The 21,862-nt window shown below is 41.5% G+C and overlaps 1 protein-coding gene across 1 annotated transcript; it reads left to right on the top strand.

The window, feature by feature from the left end:
* The first annotated feature begins 64 nt into the window (after positions 1–64).
* On the top strand, positions 65–21,822 carry adam10a (ADAM metallopeptidase domain 10a). Its single transcript, XM_083891519.1, has 16 exons — positions 65–217; positions 5,581–5,731; positions 11,131–11,249; positions 11,530–11,688; positions 12,794–12,894; positions 13,271–13,429; positions 13,757–13,849; positions 14,385–14,568; positions 16,041–16,204; positions 16,296–16,479; positions 16,556–16,706; positions 16,792–16,975; positions 17,061–17,172; positions 18,472–18,692; positions 19,756–19,882; positions 20,037–21,822. Exons 1-16 carry the CDS (start codon positions 166–168, stop codon positions 20,174–20,176), a joined length of 2,301 nt encoding a protein of 766 aa, XP_083747645.1. The 5' UTR covers positions 65–165; the 3' UTR covers positions 20,177–21,822.
* The last annotated feature ends 40 nt before the right edge of the window (positions 21,823–21,862 follow it).

The following is a 21,862-nucleotide window of genomic DNA, read 5'->3' on the forward strand; positions in this document are numbered from 1 at the left end:
CCGGTGTTTGTGATGGAGCCAGCTAACTAGCTAACTAGCTAACTAGGAAGGGCGTCTACACCTTTGAAGTAAAACAAACCGAAAGAACTAGCAGTAATTAGCCGCTCGCTCACCGCGGTGTCTCCGTGTCTCTGAGCCACTCTGAGCCAACACGGAGTTTCGATAATGTTCTTGGTCAAACTGCTGCTTATGTTTTGCTTCCTGTCGCATGTCACAGGTAAGTTTTGAGGAAAGTGTTGAACGATCGCCGTCGGAGCTAACGCGCTAATCGGATCACACACTTGTACTCCGGCTAACTAACGAACGAACTAGCTAGCTGACAGGCTAACGTTAGAAGTGTTGTGTGAGTGTTTGTTGGTGTTTGTTAACGAGTGTTTATTCACGCAGGGTTCACTAATAACTGACTGGTTGTCAGGTTAATTTGCTTTGAGTGACACAGGTGAAACACTGTCTGTGACAGTTACTCACTGATTAGCTAACTGAGCTAATACTAGTAACGTAGAGTTCACAACAACAGTTAAAACACACAGTATTACTGCGGTTTCCTGTGTCTGTTCCACTGCTGCGGTACTTGACATTTTGTGAGTTGACTCGTCTATTGTTATGTTAAAGTTTCCAGTTCTCAGGAGGGATGTGAATCTTTGGGTGTCTCACGATTCGATTTGTTTCCGATTCGATTCTCGATTCAAAAATTGATACAACGCATAGTGTTTTTTTTTTTTATTTTTTTATTATGGCATCAAAACAATCCAGTTTGTATAAGATAATGTGGTCACACAAAGGCAAACTTAACATTTATTCATATATGTATATATATATATATATATATATATATATATATGTATATGTATATATATACACATATATATATATATGTATATATATATATATATTTATTTTTTTTATTTTATTTTTTTCATTGATTTTTGAAGTTTATGAATCGATTCAGAATTGTGGATGATTAGAATCGTGATTCCTATGTGAATCAAATTTCCCCCCGAAAATAATAGCTTTAGTTTTTTTATCTCTTTTGTAAGAAATATGTGATAAAATATGACTTATGGCTAATTACTTAATACCTTTTATTACCGTTTTTACTCTTCCAGTCATTTACACACTGCCATGAATATAATATTGGGTCTGTAAGCACGCAGGACAAGCCATGCATGGTGTTATGTGTGGATTGTGAACATTTTGTGAGGATTCCTAATTTTCAGATAAACCAGGTTGATCTCACTTCAGATATAGAAATGTGATTAAATGCAGCGGTTCAGTTCGGTGTGTTGTGTGTCAATTATCACAATTCCTATGATTAATATGTAAAAGAATGCTACTGAGCACACGTAGCATAAACATGAAGACAGAGTGTAGACAGTAATATATGCAAAACCAGGACAGGAAAACCAACTTTTTCTTTGTCGCTGCCTTTACCCTCATGCTTTTATTTATAGTCATCATGAAACACTGAACGTTAACGTACTCTGTGTTCATAAAATGTGCAGGGATTGTTGTCTTGCAGAGAAAGGTTTTTAGTGTTAGTCTGTCTCGTGGTTCTGTTCCTCCTGACTCTTGTATTATGCCTGAGTGAGTTCTGCTGCAGTGATGCCGGCTGATTTGTCAACTTTGAGAAAGCTTTAATTTATCTCCACCTTTAACTGATTTCTTTACATTAGCCGTGTGAAAAAGTGATATTTACAGCCAAAGGTTCTCGTCAAGCTTTAGTTTTTTCTCTCTTTTGTAAGAAATATGGGATAAATATTACTTATGGCTAATTACTTAATACCTTTTATTACCGTTTTTACAATTCCAGTCATTTACACACTGCCATGAATATATTATTGGGTCTGTAAGTACGCAGGACAAGTCATGCATGGTGTAATGTGTGGATTGTGAACATTTTGTGAGGATTCCTAATTTTCAGATAAACCAGGTTGATCTCACTTTAGACACAGTTGAATTATTACCTGCAGTTTCTTGATTTCCCCTTTGTGTTTTTGGCAGACTTGATCAGGTTTGACACCGTCAGATTAAATTACCAGCATTACCTTCATACTGTGGTAGTGTGTGATTCATAATGTTGAAGAGAGTCAGTCATATAAGTTGGTGTTTGGGCTTTCAGTTTGCATGAGTTGTGATTGATGCCGTTACCACCCCCCTCTGTTCCTGTCGCTGTTTTCTGCTCTGTCAAGAATTGTGTTGACTGTTGAATTGTGGGCCACATGTGGTTGAAATGGATTGAAATGATGACATTTTCCAGTGAAATTGAGTGCCCTAAATGTTATTTTTCTTCTTGAAACTCTAGTGCTTAACTTATAAACACAAACATTTGTCAGTTTCATTCAAACAGTGCTGAGAAGATGGCTGCAAACAGGTTGGAGCTCAGGAAAAACTTTCAGAAGTTAATTCTACTGCTCAAAAAACCCACTTGTTTATCAGTTTGATGTGATGACTGTTTCTCGCCCCTGGACTGCGCTCGGGCTGGCTTTACACGACAACACTCCCGGGTGAAACCGACAGAATATTTGATCAGATGCCTTTTGTTGAGACGGAGACATCGTTTTTGGGGCTTAAAAACGCTAAAAAAACAAAGCCACCCTCCAGAGTGTAAATGTTAAAAACGCTCCATCGTGGCGCTCCGTGGTAAAGGGTTGAAAACACTAAAGTGAGCTTTGAGCTGCTCACCCTATCCTCCTGTACGCTGACGTCAGATCCATGTGCAGAACAGACAAACAACAACAAACATGTGGGATTATAATCCATCAGTCGCACATTCAAGTCGCCTTTAGCTGCTACTTCGCGCTACTAGAGAGAAGTAGAAGGAAGTTTCAACGCTCCTGTTGTTGTTGTATGGCAGTGCTTCACAGTGCCACCTAGCCACCTGGCATGCATACTACATCAAATTTCACACACTTTAGCGTAACCGTGTGCGTGCAGATTTCCACCCAAAGACGCTCTTCTAAACGCGAAATAAAAAGTGGCAACGCAACGCCACTTTTGCAGGTTTGTGTTCAGATCGTTGTCGTGTAAAGCTAGCCTCAGTCAAGTCTGATAGTTTTGCTTGACAGAGTCTGTTTTCAGTAGAAGGACACAGCATACGTGTTAGATTGATGCTTTTCACTAAGACCATACAGATAGATCCCCAAAAGTTACCTGTTGCATCTTTAACACACATTTATTTAAAATATTAACTCTGTATATGTTACGTGTAGACGCATATATTTAATGCACTGGCTTAAGTTCAGGGCCTGTGGCTGATCACAGTGACTGTCATTGTGGAGGGAATGTCGTAACTCCGGTTGATCCCATGGTCGTGTTACAGTTGGAAAAGTAGCTTCGGGCCACGATCGCATTCACAGGACAGAACATCCAGGGTCACTGTTTTTTCTGTGTCGTCTCCTTTTCAGAATGTTTTTTTGCTCATTTTGTGACTCTATTTAGTTGTTGGCAGTTAAAGTTCTCAGAGTGAAACTGTGGAAATTGCAGTCCTAGTTTTCTTTAGTTCCTCAAATTAGTAGTAAAGGCGAATGACATCATCAGGTTGTGATGCTAATGCTATGTTTACATAAAGTGGTTTTGCTGTCCTGTATACGTGCTTCTATTATCTCTATATAGTTCTTTGACATCTCAGTCATTTATTTGTACCTCAGCATTTCCTGCTCTTTGTTGAATGCCTTTTTTTTTAGACTTAAATAAATGTAAATAATCAGTTAGTGTGTAAAAACAACTTGACAGTGCACATTTCTTACTTTACCTGACTGATGAACCTCTAACAGAAATCGCATTAACTTTTCTAAATGACAATAAAGGCCTGTTCAATTATCTAAAACCAGGATGTAATGTATTTATATGCAAGTGTTTGGTCTGTCCAGTAGCCCTGGAAGTACATTTTTAGTTTCCTAATGTGAGTGGAAATGTTATAACTTCCAAGAAATGTCAGACTTAATGTCTGGTTATGACGTAAGTGCACATCTTCAGGCTTGTTCTGTTCATGGAGTTTCCATTAGGAGGCTAATCTGTGCAGTCTTGTTGGTTTTTGTACAAAATCAACCTTATTCCCCTCACCTCTGAACTGACTGTTTTGATTTCCTGGCTGGTTGGTTCAGTATAGTCTGTGTTTATTGTTTCTGTTGTAAAAGAAGCTGATAGTTTGAAGATTTTCTGCCTGCATTCATGGACAAGTTGTTACTCGCCTGGTACAGACTCTCCCTGCTTAGGAAGTTGTAACTCCCATTACATGGAAAACCTCACAGGAGTGAATGAAATGGTGATTAGGGGAGGTGGAAATAAACACATCTATCTTTTTTTGGCCCACTGTGGGAGTTCCTTGGTGAGGTGTTTTTGTCGAAGCTCTTCTGGTATTGAGCTCATTATTAGTTTCCCCTCTTTAAAATGAACACATAACAGTTTCTCCTGTTATTATAACCCATAATATCCACCAGATAGTCTAGAATCTGAATTGTCTTGGAATGAAGACGAGTATTTGACCAGGCTGCCTCAAACTCATTCACTGAGCTTGCACAATGGCATACAGTACCAGTGAAACAGAACCTCGGTCACCTGATGTGCATCACATGCTCCTGACTGGTGCTTTAAAGTGACCGCTCTCTTTGTGCAGTGAAAAGAACAAAGGCAGTGTTGCCTTTAAAGGCTAGCAGGATTAGCCCTGTGGGATCACACCAGTGAGCTGAATAAGCCTTTTAAGCATAACGAGCCAGTGACGGCTCATACTACAGCAAATCACTTTGTATGAGATCCATCTCTATTTTCCAAACGTGGTCCAACGTGACGACACAGTTCAATCATGAAATGAATAACATCCTCATCCTGGCTCACAGACACACCCTTAATGCATTTTTTTAACACTTTTATTACTTTTGTACACAAAAATATGCAGTCTGTTGGTCCTTGTAGGTGTATAGGTTTATGTTTTTGTCTCTAGTATAAAGAGCAGGAATGGCACCTTTCTTAAAGATATCAATTTCCCCGGTGTGACGACAAAATCGTCCTTTTTGAAATGCCGGCTGCAAACTTGTGTGAAGTCGTCCCGCCGTACCCTCACCATCCATTCAGCTCGCACACACACATCCACCGGAAACAGAAGAAAGTTTATCTGACTATTGTACCAAGACAAATTTGTACAAAGCGGTACACAACAATGTAGGGCTGGCGTTCTACTACAATAACGGTCTCTCTTGTATCCGAAATCCGCTAATTATTACGAATAAAATTGACACTACGATTTAGAACTTCACTAGCGTCTCCGGGAAATCACAATGACAACACGATCTACCGGAAGCAGCCCAGCGTACCGGAAGCCACGGTTGCTAGGCGGAAGTTTCATTGTGTACGTAGCCTATAGAGACAAAAACATAATCCGATACACCCACAAGGACCAACAGAGTGCATATTTGTATGAACAAAAGTAATAAAAGTGTTGTGCACGTAGCCTATTGTTGAGTTACATTATGCAATAACTGTTTACTCAGTCAGATGGATAAGTAGCTGTATGTAATAAAATCATGGTTTCACTGCAGATGTTTGTCATCAAATATAACAAGAAATCTCTGTTTTCTCTTTCAGGTCAATTTGGGAACCGCTTGAACAAATATATTAGTCATTATGAAGGTCTATCGTACGACACGACGGCGCTGCACAGCAGTCACCAGAGAGCCAAGAGAGCGCTCTCTCCTCAGGACCAGGCCGTGCACCTGGACTTCCACGCCCATGGAAAGTGAGTTTGAGCACAAACATGCACACACTCGTCCATTCACTCATCTATTTATGTCTGTCAGCAGTCTTTTTTCATCCTTATTCCTCTGTAAACAAGAACATAATTTTACTCAAGAATATTTCAAGGAACAATATTAAAACATCATCTGAGTTAACTGTTATACAAACTCATTAGATAAATAGCACAGGATACAATGTAACTTGGTTAAGCAATGCTGCTGCTGCTTCTTCTTTTTATTCAAACGCTTTCACCAGCGAATTACGCTCAGCTACACTCTGCTTGTTTCTTTGAGCTTAAAGAGCTGATGTGATTACTGCAGCAGAGCAGAGAGTGTGCTGAGCTCACTCTCCAGGTCTGTGTCAGAGATGAGCGCAGCAAACATCATCACCTTTGACTGAGAGGGTTTACTGTGCGTCTCAAAACTGGCTCATATTTAATCATTGTTGACATCGACCCCCAGTGTGTTGTTGAATGTATGCACAGTATGTGTTCTCTTGCACTGATAAATAATAGCACACTTTGCATTTGAGTGAATGTTCAGTTCAGTTCGTGCTGCACCATTATATATAGCATAGCATTTCATTAATAGCTTAGTAATAATACAGGATTACTACAGCTGAAAACCCAGTTTATAATCCCCATATTTAAGAAGTACCTGCTTTTTTCTGTATTAGATTTACCATATTACCATAAATATTTGGAAGTTGAATTAACAGCTTTTAGGGAACACCATTGAGCTAATATGAGTTTTATACTAGTGCTGTCAAACGTTAATGCGTCAACAGCGTTTAACGGCGTCAATGTTGACGCACGGCGCGTTTCCATTACGACTGACCGGAAAAATATGCGTGTGACGTCATGTTTACGTGACTCCCGATTGTTAAAATGAGTCTCTAAAGTAACGCTAACCTTTAAAAAACACATACGAGGCACACATACGCAGTACACAGGTACGCTGGTTATTTGTTAGCGCTGCTCTAAACAGACCGCTCCAGTTCCACTGTAGGCTAACGCTAACGGCGCTAAAAGGAGCTAATGCAGTTAACGGAGCTAACTGGTAAACAGTGCCTGGACTCAGTGTCGCGGCACGTAAACATGAGGTCATGTGTGTCTTTTTCCAGTCAGTCGCAGATATTAATACCTCTTTGCGTCACTTTGGGTCGGATGTTACAGTACATCCTATCCTATCTATGAAGGAAATGTGTGAAGTGATAAGAATGTGATGGTCAGAAGTCAAAGGTCAAGCTCACTGTGATCATAACATTATGCTCAATCACTGAACTGGCTCCTCTTCATAACACAAACAGTATTCCTGAACTTGTACTGCAGCTGCAGAGTGTGACATTTATTTCATATTACCTGTGTTTCATGACTGCTTTACCGTCTCAGATTATAAACCTTGACACTCCAGCATCAAACCACCTGTTTAACAAACATGTAGACAAGTAAAGTCCTCTGTGTTGTTGACAGTTTAACGACATTTTGTACTAATTTATTCCTGAAAACACTGCGTTACGCCTGTATTCCCTTTGATATCCTATGATTGCACAGTGCTGAACATATGACGCAGGAAATGTAGACGAGCTGGATTTTCTTATCTCAGAATAATAATAGAGGTTTGCATTTAGTGGCTGACAGTTTGAACACAGCTATGATCTTATCAGCGTCCACATAGATGCATGCGAAAACGCACACAATATGCTGTCTTGTAATCGTTGTACAATGCTGGGACTCCTCTTGCAAATGGGATGTTTCTGTCCTTTTTTTAATGTTCTGTCTCTGATTTTTTTTTTTCCTCCCCATTTTCTCCTTTTATTTATTTATTTCCACCGTGTCGAAGCGGCTCTGTTTTTTCAGCCAGCTCCGCCTGTTTTCCGCTCAACTGAGCTCCTCTGTCGTGGGTTATCTGTCAAACTGACCCATTTCCTGCACTTTTGTGCTCTTTCCTGTCGTTGCTGGCCTTTGAGAAACAGCTGCTGCCTGTTTTGGCGAGGTCATCGTCGTCACAGAGTCCGACTGTGGGCCGTAGATTCTAAAGTCGACATGAACAATGCTGTCGGGGATGTTGTTGTGCGGCCTGGACCTGCAGTGTGATCGAGTATAAACACATGCTCAAACAGAAGTAGGCCTTCACAGAAAATCACCTGTAAGCAGAACTGTCATTATAAAGCACACAAGTCAGTTGGGGCCACAATATACTTTACCGACTGCGTAACCACAGAGACCCCTCCAGCCTTCATAGTTCTCCGTCGTGGTGCCGGATACGCACTGCAATTTCCCACCCGATCAGTAGGGGTCGCTACGCAAGGTTGTTGTGCTTTTGGCTACAGTGAGCAATGGCGTCCGAGAGAGAAAGACTGTTGTTGTTGTTGTTGTTGTTGCAGCTGAATAACATTGAAACAGTGGCCGTTTCTCACTTTTCTGTCCCTGAACGCAGTTTTAAGATCATTTGAGGTGAGAAATGATCCATTTAGAGCAGGGGTCACCAACGTGGTGCCCGCGGGCCCACTTTACTTCACTTCACTTGCATGTATCCGTATGATCGCTCAGTAAAATATCTTTGATATTGTTTATAAAAACTGGTAATCGTTAGGAGTAAGCACTGGAATGAATGTGTATGCAGTTGAATGCATAATATTAATCATTTAAATGGTAAACAAACAAAAAAATATTATATGGTAGCCCTCCATATTATTTTTTACCCTTAAGGTAGCTCTCATCTCAAAAAGGTTGGTGACCCCTGATTTAGAGTCTAAACATGTGCTGTGTGTATTAAGATATGACGTATTTATACGTTGTCGGTGGTGATCAGCTCCGCGACCTCCGTAACCTACGTAACCTACGTAGAGCACTTTAGGCAGGAGTATAAATTGGGCTTAAGTCTTAATGTGCCATGAAACTGTGGCCCCCCCTTTACACCTGGCATAAAAATGTGTTTCCTGTGATCAGATAGCGCTTCACCACATATATTCACACCTATGAACATAACACAATGCATCACATAACATTACATCACCTCCTCCTCACATTTCAGTGCCAGGTGTAAACGGGGCCAATTACTCGTCATGTAACTTTATTATCCCTCTGGCTATCACGTAACTTCCCAGTTATATTTATCCGATAGACACGAATCATATAGCCACATTACCAGCACTGCACAACACTGGTCAATAATAATGTTGTTTGTGACGGTCAATCACGTTAGCTTAAAGAGAAACTGAACAAAGCCAGTTTTCCTAACGGTATCTTATTCTTTATATGAGTGAGTTCATTATCTGTATGAGGGTAAACTGAGTCTTAGACGACTCTGTGGCCCTGAAGACGTTTGTTGTAACCAGAGAAAAGCTTGTGTATGCCCACTCACATATTTGTGGCTGGGTCAGGTGACCAAACAAGGCAGGGCAGATCATTATCAGGTCTCCTCACAGGAAGAGATGCCAGAAAGTGAATGAAATGGTCAGTATGTAAAATTCGATTCCATTTTATTTGTACAGCACTGAATCACAACACACCTGATCTCAGGTCTCTGAACAAAGACGACGTCGTCAAGAGCAGAGAAAGACAACAATTCACACAATGAGCAAACACACTGTGTCAGAACCAGACTCAAAGATTCACAGTCACGAGTCTTAACTTTCTCACAAAGTTATGTTGCTTCTGCTCGTTCTTTATTTGTCGTCAGTAAAAACTCTGTCAGCAGCTGATGTCCGTGTGACGTCCTTTCTGGGCTGTGTGGGGATTTCAGAGCTACAGTAGTATGTTGTTGTTAACTCTGTGGACTGATGATTATGATGGAGGACGTACAGTAGTATGATGTCTCTGTGGACTGATGCGAAAATCATACCTTATAATATGCTATAGCTGAACTACATCAACACCTGTCTTCAAACTCATTTCCACTGCAGACGCTTGTTTTTTTTCCCTTCTGGTCAAGATGTTTTTGAGAGGAGTCGCGTGGTTTTTCAGGTTTGGTAACTTCAGCTTCTTCAGCCTCGAAGCTGCAGCTCGCTTTGTTCGACCGTCTCCTCTGGACACTTTGAGCTCCATTGTTGCTCCAACACAAACTCTCAAACATCGTTTGTTTGTCGGCTGTAAATTGTGAATAAACCGACCGTGAAGCTAGTATTTTATTAATTGAACACGTTTCCTTAATGTCTGATGACATTTTCATTTTATGACTTAACACAAAATCCATTTCTTCCGTAATGTAGCGTTAAATTGCTGCATATTCATGTTAATACAGATGAGACTTCTTTCTGAATAATCTAGTGATACTTTAAACTGATGCCAGATTCAGCAGGCATCTGTTTTTTTGTCTTTCATTTTGTTTCTCAGTTCTTTTTATCATGAATAGTTGGCTTTATATGAAGTCCTGCTTTTTACCATTTTTTTTATTACCATTTTAACATTTTACCACATAATGTGTGATGACATTTCTTCTTAAAATGTATTTCTTTGAGTTGAGTGAATTAAGTTTGATAGAAAAAGATCTTTCAGAGAAATCGGCATCAAAGTCCAGATATAAAAAACCAGCCCTAATGATGTGAGACCAATTCCAATAAGGACAGATCTTTATGTTTTAATCAGGTCTTGTGTGCGCGAGCGAGCGGTTCATAGAGTCATCCAGGTCCAGAGAAGGAAATCCTGTGTCTATTCCTGTCTGTGCATCTCTTGTTTTCATTTTGTCTCTTTATTTTCCATCGACTCATTGCTGCAGCGTAGTAACTCTGTCTCTGTTTTTGTCACACTGAAACACCTAAAGAAGCTTTTTAGTTTGATGTTTCTCTTTCACTTTTACAGACTTTAAAGGGTCTTTGTGTAAAGTTTCTCACAGCCTGAGTTCTCCTCAGCCCTTTGAAAGAGCTTGTTTTGTCTCGGCAGGTGTCTGTGACGTCTGTGACCATCACTCTGATGCTCTTATTATCACACTGGACCCAATACTAGGGTCTCAGTTACAGGCTGACAAAAAAATTATTTTGTAAAAGCTAGTTTATGGTCAAGTGATCATTTACTGGGTCAACTGCAAAAACAGCTATTTAACATTTTTATTCCTGCATGATGTCACCAAATCTTTGAGTACATCAGGCTGATTTAAGACAAATTCATTTGCAATATCTTTGATAACAGTGATAAATGTCAGAAATGCAGTTTGCGTATGAGGGAGTAATCATGACTAACACGTGATCGCTCATGAGATTCTTGGTAGAGATTCGTCCTCTGAACGACTCCTACATGGCCTCAGGTTTCTGGGATTTTGGCCCATGTGCACCTCATGTGATTCATGTGATTCATGCATTCATGCGTCTTTGATGTAATGAGGGGATTACAAAAATATTCCATGGCTATGCACAAATGTTGAAGTATTTTCTTCATTCTTCTGACTTATATACTCTTTTCAGACATTTCAGCATACGAATGAAGAGGGAAACGACTCTGTTTTCTCCAGACCTCGTCATTGAGATGTCGGGGAAGGAGACGCCTGCTGATACATCACATATTTACACTGGAGAAATCTTTGGTGAGTTGATCACGTCACAATCCTGATGTTCAAACCCACTTCTTTTCTTCCACCTCTTCCTTCCTCTCTCAGTCCCTTCCCTCCCTGGATGCCTTTTTACAGTTTGTCCACAGCAGAGTTCAATCACAAACAGAGATTTGGATGTGTAATAGGGCTGTAACGACATGCCTATCGAAATTGTGATTTCAGTATAGTATATTACAGTGTTACTATGAACCTTCTTCACAAACACTGTACTGCAGGTGTTTTGCCTGTGCTCACGTCTCCCCTCGTGTCTCAGGTGAAAAGGGTACGCTGACCCACGGCTCTGTGGTCGACGGCCGCTTTGAGGGATTTATCAAAACTCACCAAGGAACATATTATGTTGAACCGTCCGAGCGATACCTGCAGGGCAGCACCAGGCCTTTCCACTCTGTCATCTATCACGAGGACGACATCGGTAAGTGTTCACGATAAAGACAAAGTGTTAACGTCCATAAACGCAAGTAAACAACAAGGCTTGACCTCTTCTTCACAGTGAGACAGGTACAGCTCGTTGGATGAGTCCTGATGGAGGAATGGCATCAGTAAAACATCAGTTCTTTTGTTTACTCCTTCAGAGCAAAAGGCGGTTTGATTTGTATTTAAATAAGAGAGCATTCACTGAAGGCACAAAGACGACTTTCTCTGCACAGATTGAGAACACATTGTGAGAGGGTGAATGGTTGTTTCAGTGTCCGTTTAGTCACGAGTTCTGGACTCTGTGTCGTTTTCACTGAATGACCAACAGTGCTTTCACTATAGAGATTCAGTCTGATCAGGCCTACACTACTCTGATTATAATCTTATTGTTATAGTTTGTTACTGAGAAATGAGTTTATACAACACCATAACAACACATGGATTCAATATATCATGTTTTTAAAACCTTTAAGCTTACTTTAAACACCAGCACACTGTAAAATGGTTAGAATCGTTCAGGTGTTTAATGTGAATTTTATTATTTGACCTGGCTTTGTCATGTGGGTGTGGTCTTTTACAAACACTGAGACTAAAAACTGATTTTTCTTATTTAATAAAAAGCGACTCATTGGTGCCACGTTGTTTAATCTGTATTATAAGTTATGTGCTCAGTGTCGTCAAATGCTCGACTCGGCTGCCTTTAAAGTTGAATAGTGATTGTAGACTTTAATGTGTGAATTATACGCTGATGTTTTCTTGTTCTGACCTCATAAATACAGTCATTGGTCAAGTATAAGGCAGCTCTCAGTCTGCTTCCATATTATAAAAGTGTCTGTATTAGTACAGGACAAGTCTGTGAGTTTAGAACTTTGATTGTGTTTCTGTACAACATGCTGGTTTGCAGGACTTCTCCTAAAGTTGCCTGAACACAGAGCTGCTTTTGTCTTTGTTTTGTTCTCTCTGCCTCCAATTTTGTATTTTTATTCAAGCTTCCAAGAGATTTTTAATCTCAGATTCACCTCCTCGACACATGATCCCAAAGAGATCGATGAAGCACTTATAGCTGCTCTCTAGCTCACCCTCATCTCCTCCCTATCTGCTAGATTATCCTCATAAGTATGGCTCAGAGGGCGGCTGTGCTGACCACTCTGTGTTTGAGCAGATGAAGAAGTACCAGACATCAGCCGTGGAAGATCCAGCCAAAGTAAGTGCAGACAAAGCCCCTCCTCCTTTTAGCTCATACCTTAAGTGACAGGTGGACCAGGCTCATGAGATTAAAACGACCTTCATCCACATCCAAGCCATGCTAATATGGCAGAGTAAATATTTTCCAGGTGGTTAAATTAACCGGATATCACTGAACCAAAAACAAACATTTCCCTATGGTGGCGTTAAAGTGGGCCCTCTAACCAGAATGTACCTGGTTTGATCCCTGCCTCCTTATGACTGTATGCTTAAGTACTCTTGGGCAAGACATTGAAGCCCAAATATCTTCTGGCCACAGTGGTGACGATAATGGCCATGTTTCTTCATCTTCCGAGTATGTTTTTAGTCTGAACGGTCTTGTGTTTCTTGTGCAGGTGTTGAACAGTGTGTTGGAGGACGAGCGCTCACATGGTCCTGTCGTTCTGAGGAGTAAGAGAGCGGCGGGGAAAGAGAAGGACACGTGTCAGCTCTTCATCCAGACCGATCACAAGTTCTTCGAGCGCTACCTCACAAGAGAGGCCGTCATTGCCCAGGTATTTAGCACACGGTCATGATGTAAACATGACAGTCGGGAGTCTACTCTATACTCCGTTACATACCTGCACAGGCTTAGTTTTTTTACCTATCAAGTAATTACTCGGTGCCTCATTAGCTGATGTTTATTATACTCATATTTACTCGTATTGTTTCATACTTTTAATTTAGGTCAGTACTTGAAAAGGTTTACACGTACAAACTAAAAAAGTGAACATAGCATTCTGTTTCTTTGTTAAATCTGAAATAACCTACAGTAGCTACCATGATATGTCGTGTCTGTGTTTTCCTTCCTCATCATCTTCCCCTCCTGACTTTCTCTGCAGATTTCCAGCCATGTGAAGGCCGTTGACTCCATTTACCAGGGCACAGACTTCATGGGCATCCGAAACATCGGCTTCATGGTGAAAAGAATCAGGGTGAGTGTGTCGACCTGTTTATTTTTGTCTACTTAACAGTCATCATTGTCTGCTCTCTCTTTTGTCTACATAACATAACAGAGACATACAATACTGTGCAAACGTGGGTGTTTTGTTCTCCTTAAATTTATCATAATAGTCGGCATCGCTCTGAACAAGGATCCGTTGAAAATATTTTCAAAGCTCCTAAGGAATCATTTTAGTGAATTTTTGAAATTCAGGAAATGATCCATTTGCCCTGATGCACTTTGACAGAGAACTGACTTTCTTCTCGAAAACAAAAAGTATCTCAGAATGACTTGAAATTTACCATCATAATAGTCGGCATCGCCCTGAACAAGGATCCGTTGAAACTATTTGCAAATCTCTTAAGGAATAATAATAATAAACCAATACTGTCCTGTACTGTCCCAGACTGAACTGTACCATGATGGAGCAGCTTTCGTGTGAATATGTGTCAGGATCAGTGCAACGTTTGCTCATGTTTTCCCACTCTCACCTGGAGTTGCTTTATTATTATTATTTTGTCTTTCAGATAAATACCACGGATGATGTAAAGGATACAACTAATCCTTTTCGCTTTGGAAATATCGGCGTGGAAAAGTTCTTGGAGCTCAACTCTGAGCAGAACCATGACGACTACTGCCTGGCCTACGTCTTCACTGACAGAGACTTTGACGACGGTGTGCTCGGCTTGGCTTGGGTTGGAGCTCCTTCAGGTTTGTGTTTTAATGCGGAGGCTGCTACAGGAATAACAAAACCAAAACTAGTGACGCGTTCTAATCGCATTCCAGCGCACGTTTAGTATTGAAATGTAAATACAACACAGTACATATTTGACTATGACATTTTAGAGCATCTGCCACTGGTTGACAGATCATAAAAGAGTGTTAACATGTGCTCACTGATCACTTCAGTTAATATACTTTAGCACAGGTTCACGAGTGACTTCATTAATGACTAAAAATAATTGTTTGAGAAATTAGTAGGTGAGGTAAGAAAAGGGAAAAGTAAACTTAGAGTCATTTAGAAGCTGAAGTTGTTTAAAGCAGCATTAATACATTGGTTATCTTTCATTATTATTCATACAATTTAGAGACATGGAAATTGTGTTGGAATCACTGTGAGCATCGCGCTGCAGTTTACAATAATATTAAAGGTGCATTATGTAATAAATCATAAAATCCTCCTAATATATCACAGACTCAGGAATAATGTTCATAACAAACTGAACTCACCAACAACAACAGTACAGACAAAATATTTGCATTAAAAAAATATTTTGCAAACTGCAAATCATGTTTATGTTTTGAAATCATGTTTTGGCGTCATGTGGCGCCACCTACCACCGTCTACCAGTCATTGCAGTCAGTAGAGTCTCTGCGGGGGGGGGGGCAACCAAGGGTTGAACCTGTTACGTCAGAAAACAAAACCTAAAAGACCGTATTTGCACATTCTTACATATGGTGCCTTTAAATATTATTACCAAACTCAATAATGCATCACAATCTACACAGGGGCATTACAATAGTTTACATCAGCACTCTTATTATTATCTTTGTCTCAGGAGTGGTGATTCTATGAATTCTAGTTGTGTTTGGTTCTCCTTCCCCTTCTCCTTCCTCTGAGTACATTCAGCCACCATCATCTCAAGAAGAAGAATGAAGAATACAGCAGCAACCTCAAGCAATCAATACAGGGAAATGAGCAAAGCTGTGAGCTGAAACAATCGATTGGTTACTGTGAGCTGTGGTCTGAACAAAAGAGACGAGAGAACACATGAGCATGAGAGAAACCACACTCGTGTACATTTACATTGCTGTTAGTGCTTCTGACTCATGTTTCTTTGTCGTCTGCTTTCCTCTCTTCTGTGAAGTGAAATACATCATCATCATTGTGGTAGAAAAGCATATTGTTTTGTTGCGTGAATGTTCTCTACATTCATTCTATGCCGCGTCTTTTTGAAGCTGCTCTGTGAAGGCAGTGATAATCATCGACTGTTTTACAGCATCAGGGAAACGTGGGGCGTGTCTCCATGGTGTGTTCTATATCGTTTGGAAGAAGTCCTCACACCTCTTGGTGACAGAAGTGCAACAGTGAATCCACCTGTTGTTAAAATAACTTTGTCTGTACTTAAATAAATGATAAATGATGTTATATCTCTTGTACCTTTTTGTTTCTGCTGCCACAGGAAGCTCTGGGGGAATCTGTGAGAAGAGCAAGCTGTACTCGGATGGGAAGAGGAAATCTCTGAACACTGGGATCATCACTGTGCAGAACTATGCCTCTCATGTTCCCCCTAAGGTGTCACACATCACCTTTGCTCATGAGGTCGGCCACAACTTTGGCTCTCCTGTAAGGACACGCTGTGCAGCATATTAAATATGACTTATTCCTGGTGCGTCTTCGGTCGTCCTGCTCACTCTCTTTGCCTGTCCTTTCTCAGCATGACTCTGGGTTTGAATGCACCCCTGGAGAGTCTAATTTACAGGAGAAGAAGGAGCAGGGCAACTACATCATGTATGCCAGAGCCACGTCTGGAGACAAGCTCAACAACAACAAGTTCTCCATCTGCAGCATCCGCAATATCAGCGCTGTCCTGGCGAAGAAGAGAAACGACTGTTTTGTTGGTAAAGTCTCATTTAAATGTGTTTGTTCCTGAGCAGAAGAGACTCTGATCTCACCCTGTTGTGTCTGTGTGAACAGAGTCAGGACAACCGATCTGTGGAAATGGATTAGTGGAGGCTGGAGAGGAGTGTGACTGTGGCTACAGCGATCAGTGCACAGACACCTGCTGCTACAGCGCCAACGAGGACGATGGCAAGAAGTGTAAACTCCAACCTGGCAAAATCTGCAGGTCAGATGTGATGAGCATTTCTTTCTTACACAGTTTTATTTTTAATTTTAAATGCTTACATGCAACTCTTTTTTTCCCCCCACAGTCCCAGCCAAGGTCCGTGTTGCACAGCAGGGTGTGCGTTTAAAGGTGCAGACGACAGTTGCAGAAAGGATTCTGAGTGTGCCAGAGAGGGTAAATGTAATGGAGCTACTGCTCAGTGTCCTGCCTCCGAACCAAAGGAAAACTTCACTACTTGTCATTCAGAAACACAAGTCTGCATCAATGGGGTTAGTTTGATCTTCACTCTCATACATACGTTGTTCTGTTGTTTCCAGTGAAAGGTAAAGTCAAAGTGTCTTCTCGCTCTCTCAGGCCTGCTCTGGTTCTATCTGTGCAAAGTATTCTCTGGAGGTTTGCACCTGTGCCAGCGACGACAACAAGGATGAGGCCGCTGAGCTGTGCCACGTGTGCTGCATGAGAAAAAGTGAGTGACTGCGAGACGGCGAAGTCATCATCGCATCACCTCCTAATAGATGAACTCTCAGGGGAAACGACGGCAGAACTCGAGCACAGAGGATACAGAGGAGAATAATCCACTGTTTTCTTGCCCTGTCAATCACTGTAGTCTAGTGCTGTGCAAAAGGTTAACGTGCGGTAACGCTAACCTGCGCTAAATGTTGCAAATAGCTTCCATTCTACTCAATGAGAGCATTTACACTGGCCGTGCTGCGGCGCGTCTCAGAAGTGGATCGCCGCGGCGCAGCGCTATCGATAGGTAGCAGTTCTATTTTTGCCGTTGCTGCTGCTGAACCGTGTAAATTTCAACAGAGCAGATCGCACCAGACAGGAAGTCCAACACTTCCGCCCCCCTTTCAAAATAAAACACAATATGCAGGTCATATAGCCTATCACAACTTCACATCAACATTACTTTGTGACCGGTGCTGCCAGGTCAACAGTCCATTAATCAGAGCGTCTCGGAGAGTCATAATGTACGACGAGAACATACAATAATGTAAGACACCAGATCAACAGTTCTTCCACGTTGGATAATGAAAGAAGCTGTGTTGTTGTTTCCTTTATACACAGTCTGTCACGCTGTCTTCCGTGAATACCGCAGGCTCCCAAGGCACCGCGCCGCTGCTGTAATGCGGTCTGTTTATTAAAGGAAAAGGGCAGCGCTAACAAATAACCAGCGTACCCGTGTACTGCGTATGTGTGCCTCTGTTTTTAAAGTTCAGCGTTACTTTAGAGACTAATTTTAACAATCAGGAGTCACGGAAACATGACGTCACGCATGTTGCTGCGTTAACGTTTGACAGCACTACTGTGGTCACATGGGTTTGTTTGTGTCTGTGAGTGAACTCCTGTTAACTTGAAGATTTATTACACTCAGCTTAGACTGTACTGCACGTTTTCTCTCTTTAAGAACTCTTAAGTCTTGTGAAAACAGGATGCCTTCCTTTGTCTGATTGTGCTGGAGCTGTTACGAAGCACAGAGCCACAACGAGAAGAGCTAACCATGAAAAGAGGCCGAGAAGCTACTGTTGAAATGATTATTGTTTTGACTCTTAGTCCTGGCTTTATGTTTTATATATGTCATGAACTCTGCACATAAAACAAGCAGTGATGAAGGTGTGTGATTAACTGCATGATGGTTTATATCACAGCACATTGATCGATTTACACGGTAAAAAACCACTACGGTGACGCCGTATTTGATATGTAACAGAGACTCAGTTTTCATTTGTTCTCAGTTGTCTTTTCTTTCTGCTGACCTCAGCTGACCCCAGCAGCTGCAGCAGCACGGGCTCAGAGACGTGGGCGAGACACTTCAATAAGACGGTGATCACGCTGCAGCCAGGCTCGCCCTGCAACGACTTCAAAGGATACTGCGACGTGTTCATGAGGTGTCGTCTGGTGGACGCTGACGGACCGCTGGCCCGGCTGAAGAAGGCCATCTTCAACGCAGAGCTCTACGAAAACATCGCAGGTTGGATAGTGGTGAGTTTTCCTGCCGATGTCTGACGAGGACTGACGGCGTTAATCAGGGACAGAACAAACCATGAGTTCTTTAGAGAATATGTATGATGGTGTTTATACGAGGTGTTTATCTGCTGCTCTGAGCTGGAGAAAGGAAGGGAGAGTCCGTCTGTGACTCTCAACAGTCTGGGCTTGGCTGCTTAAGTGGAAATGTTTAGTCGGCCAAAGAGGAAGTGAAAGTGGTTTGATTTTGAAACCTCAGCATGGGTTCACGTGATCATGGACAGGGCAATATCCGATCTGTCTGTGTAGACTGGACATGAGGTTTGAACCGGATCTGATGAGATCTGAATCCATGTGGTTTCCTCCTTCATGGGTCATTTTTAAACTGTGCCACATGGAAGAGAAAGGTCAGAATATACAGAATATAGAGTGTACATGCAGCGTTAGTATGTGAAATAAGTTAAGGTAAGAGGTAAGAGATAAGAGTCCTTTATTCGTCCCTCAGTGGGGATAAAAATAATAAATGAACCTGCAACTTTGGTGAAAGACGGGGAGAAATAATTCTACTGCTTCTCTTTGCGTCGTAGAATCATCTGCGTCATCATTTTAGACTGTTAACATTTATTAAAGGTGCATTATGTGATAAATCTAAAGCAACTAAAGGCCATAAAATCCTCCTAATATGTCACAGACTCTTTTACAGACTGCAAATCCTGTTTATGTTTTGAAATCTACTGCCGTCTACCAATCATTGCAGTCAGTAGAGTCTCAGCTGCAGAGCAACCACGGGTTGCCAGTTACATCAGAAAACGAAACCTAAAAGACCTCTGTATTTTGAATTTCAATGTAGTAACTGTTTTTGGCCACATTCTTACATATGGCACCTTTAATGCTGCAGCCTCATTCATTCATTCATCCATTATAATATGACAAGAAACACAGAGGACAAATAAACTGGAGCCTGTGCAGAGTTCATAAGCTGTCGCATTAACATTTCTGAAGAAGCCAAAGTGTTACCTCAGGGTTAATGCATGTCGTTAGATTTGAAATAATCTAATCATTGCTTGCTCTTGTTATCCAGGCTCATTGGTGGGCAGTGTTGTTGATGGGCATCGCTCTGATTATGCTCATGGCCGGCTTCATCAAGATCTGCAGCGTCCACACCCCCAGCAGCAACCCCAAACTGCCCCCACCAAAGCCACTGCCAGGTACTGTATGTCTCAATATGTGCACGTGTGATCAGATCTGTGGTCAAACATGGTCAGATGGGATCAGATCTGGTCAGATCTGTGCTCACAGATGTGGTCTCAGACGTCCGTGCAGGGACAAACCCACGGACACTGACGTGTTTCTGTCTTGTAGGAACACTGAAACGGAGAAGGCAGCAGCAGCAGCAGCAGCAGCAGCAGCAGCAGCAGCAGCAGGCTAACCCCCAGAGCCGGGCTCAGCGTCACCAGCGTCAGTACAGAGAGGATTACCAGATGGGACAGATGAGACGCTGAGTCTCTGCTCTTTGCCTCGGTTCTTCACAGTGCCTACAGGAGCCATTCACTCCAAAGAGTTCCCTTTACAACAAAGATGTAAAAACTGTGTGACTGGACAGAGCCTGATGATGATTATTATTTTTGTACAAACCTGTGCTCTGAGATCTCGACGATGATGATGATGATGATGATGGATCAAACCTTCACAGATCTGTGATCTCAGTCTTGTTTTTGGAGGAGAGAGAAGCAGCTTGTGTTTGTCTTGTCCTCTCTTGTCCTCTTGTCCTCTGCAGCCTTTCTCTTTCCTGTTCTTCCTCTCTGAAGTGCTGCCACCAGCTGGTCACCTGCAGGACTGCAAGTTGCACGAGCTTTTGCTGCCGATCAGAAACCTGTTTGAAACCTAATGCTTTTGCCAATAAGATTATTTTGATTTTAAAAATCACATCTGTTCCTCCTCTCTGTTCAGAATGAAACTGATGATTTACTGTTTTAATTCACTTTCTCAGGATTAATATAACGTCAGCAAACGTGTGTGTGTGTATTTTTCAGGGTGAAGACGTTCTTACAGATAAATGAGTTTATTGACATCACAGTGACGTCTGTTATTGGACGGACATGGATGTTCTGCTCATGTGCCTCTTGTCTCTTTTCGCAGCTGCGTTTACATCACGGTCTGTCGTCTGAGGCTGAAATGAATGGTTTCTTTTAAAGACCCTGTTCACCGCTCTCTGGGCCTCTGCAGTCTGATGAAGAACCTTTCAGGTTTAAATGTGAGAAGCAGATATTGCTTTTATTGATTTTTACTTGCAGCTCAGAGTATTTGTATATGTGGAAGAAATGAATTGAACCGAGGGGAAACTCGAGAGTTTATTGTTGTGCTGTTGCTGCGTTTGGTTTGTGTAAGTGCATTAAAGACGTGTCTGCTCAGAACTGTGTGACTGAAGTCTGCGTCCACATGTCTGATATTTATCTCGGCTGGAACAGTGAATGTGTGGTGGCAGGTTCTGGCTGTTATCAGTCTGGACTCCTGTGTTGGAGAGGATTAGACCAAGGTTTGGCTGATGTTTGAACAGGAAACTGTTCACATTTGTACTGAATATCAGATCCACCGCAGAAGTCACTTCATGTTTGCAGATCTATTTGCTTTAATGTCATCGTTACGTTGCTGTCCACTCTGATCTGGGTTGATTTGAGTCGATCAGATTAAAATCAACGTCAAGTTCAAGTCTCCAAGTTGTTACTGACAAATATAACGTGTGTATTTTTTAAAAGAAGGTATTTTACGAGTGAACAACTTGGTGGAACTTGTTCTTGTTGGAGTTCACGCTCAGACTAAATGTTTTGTTGCTGCTGGTTGTGTTTTCTCTGGGGTCAGAGCTTAAACTCTATTTTTATTATCTTTGCAGATTCTAAAGCGTGAGTTCATGTTCATGAGTCAGAGAGAGAGAAGTTTGATGATCTGTGTGTCGCTTTGCTCTGGTGTGGATAATCGTGGGTGTTTTAGGGCTAAAACTCTGGGATATTTGTGTTTCTTACACGTGTGTGTGACGATGTCGAGAACACGTGCACTGAAGTGTAAGTGATGTAATCTAAGGATTCAACACTGCTGTCTGATTTTAACGTCTCCTGTGTTTTATACAGCGTCCTCTCCTTCTTTTATTTTCTCTTCTGTTGCAGAGCTGTTGTACAAAAAATATAATTTCT

This window comes from Microchirus variegatus, assembly GCF_963457635.1.
Source record: "Microchirus variegatus genome assembly, chromosome: 6".
NCBI classification, from domain to species: Eukaryota; Metazoa; Chordata; class Actinopteri; order Pleuronectiformes; family Soleidae; genus Microchirus; species Microchirus variegatus.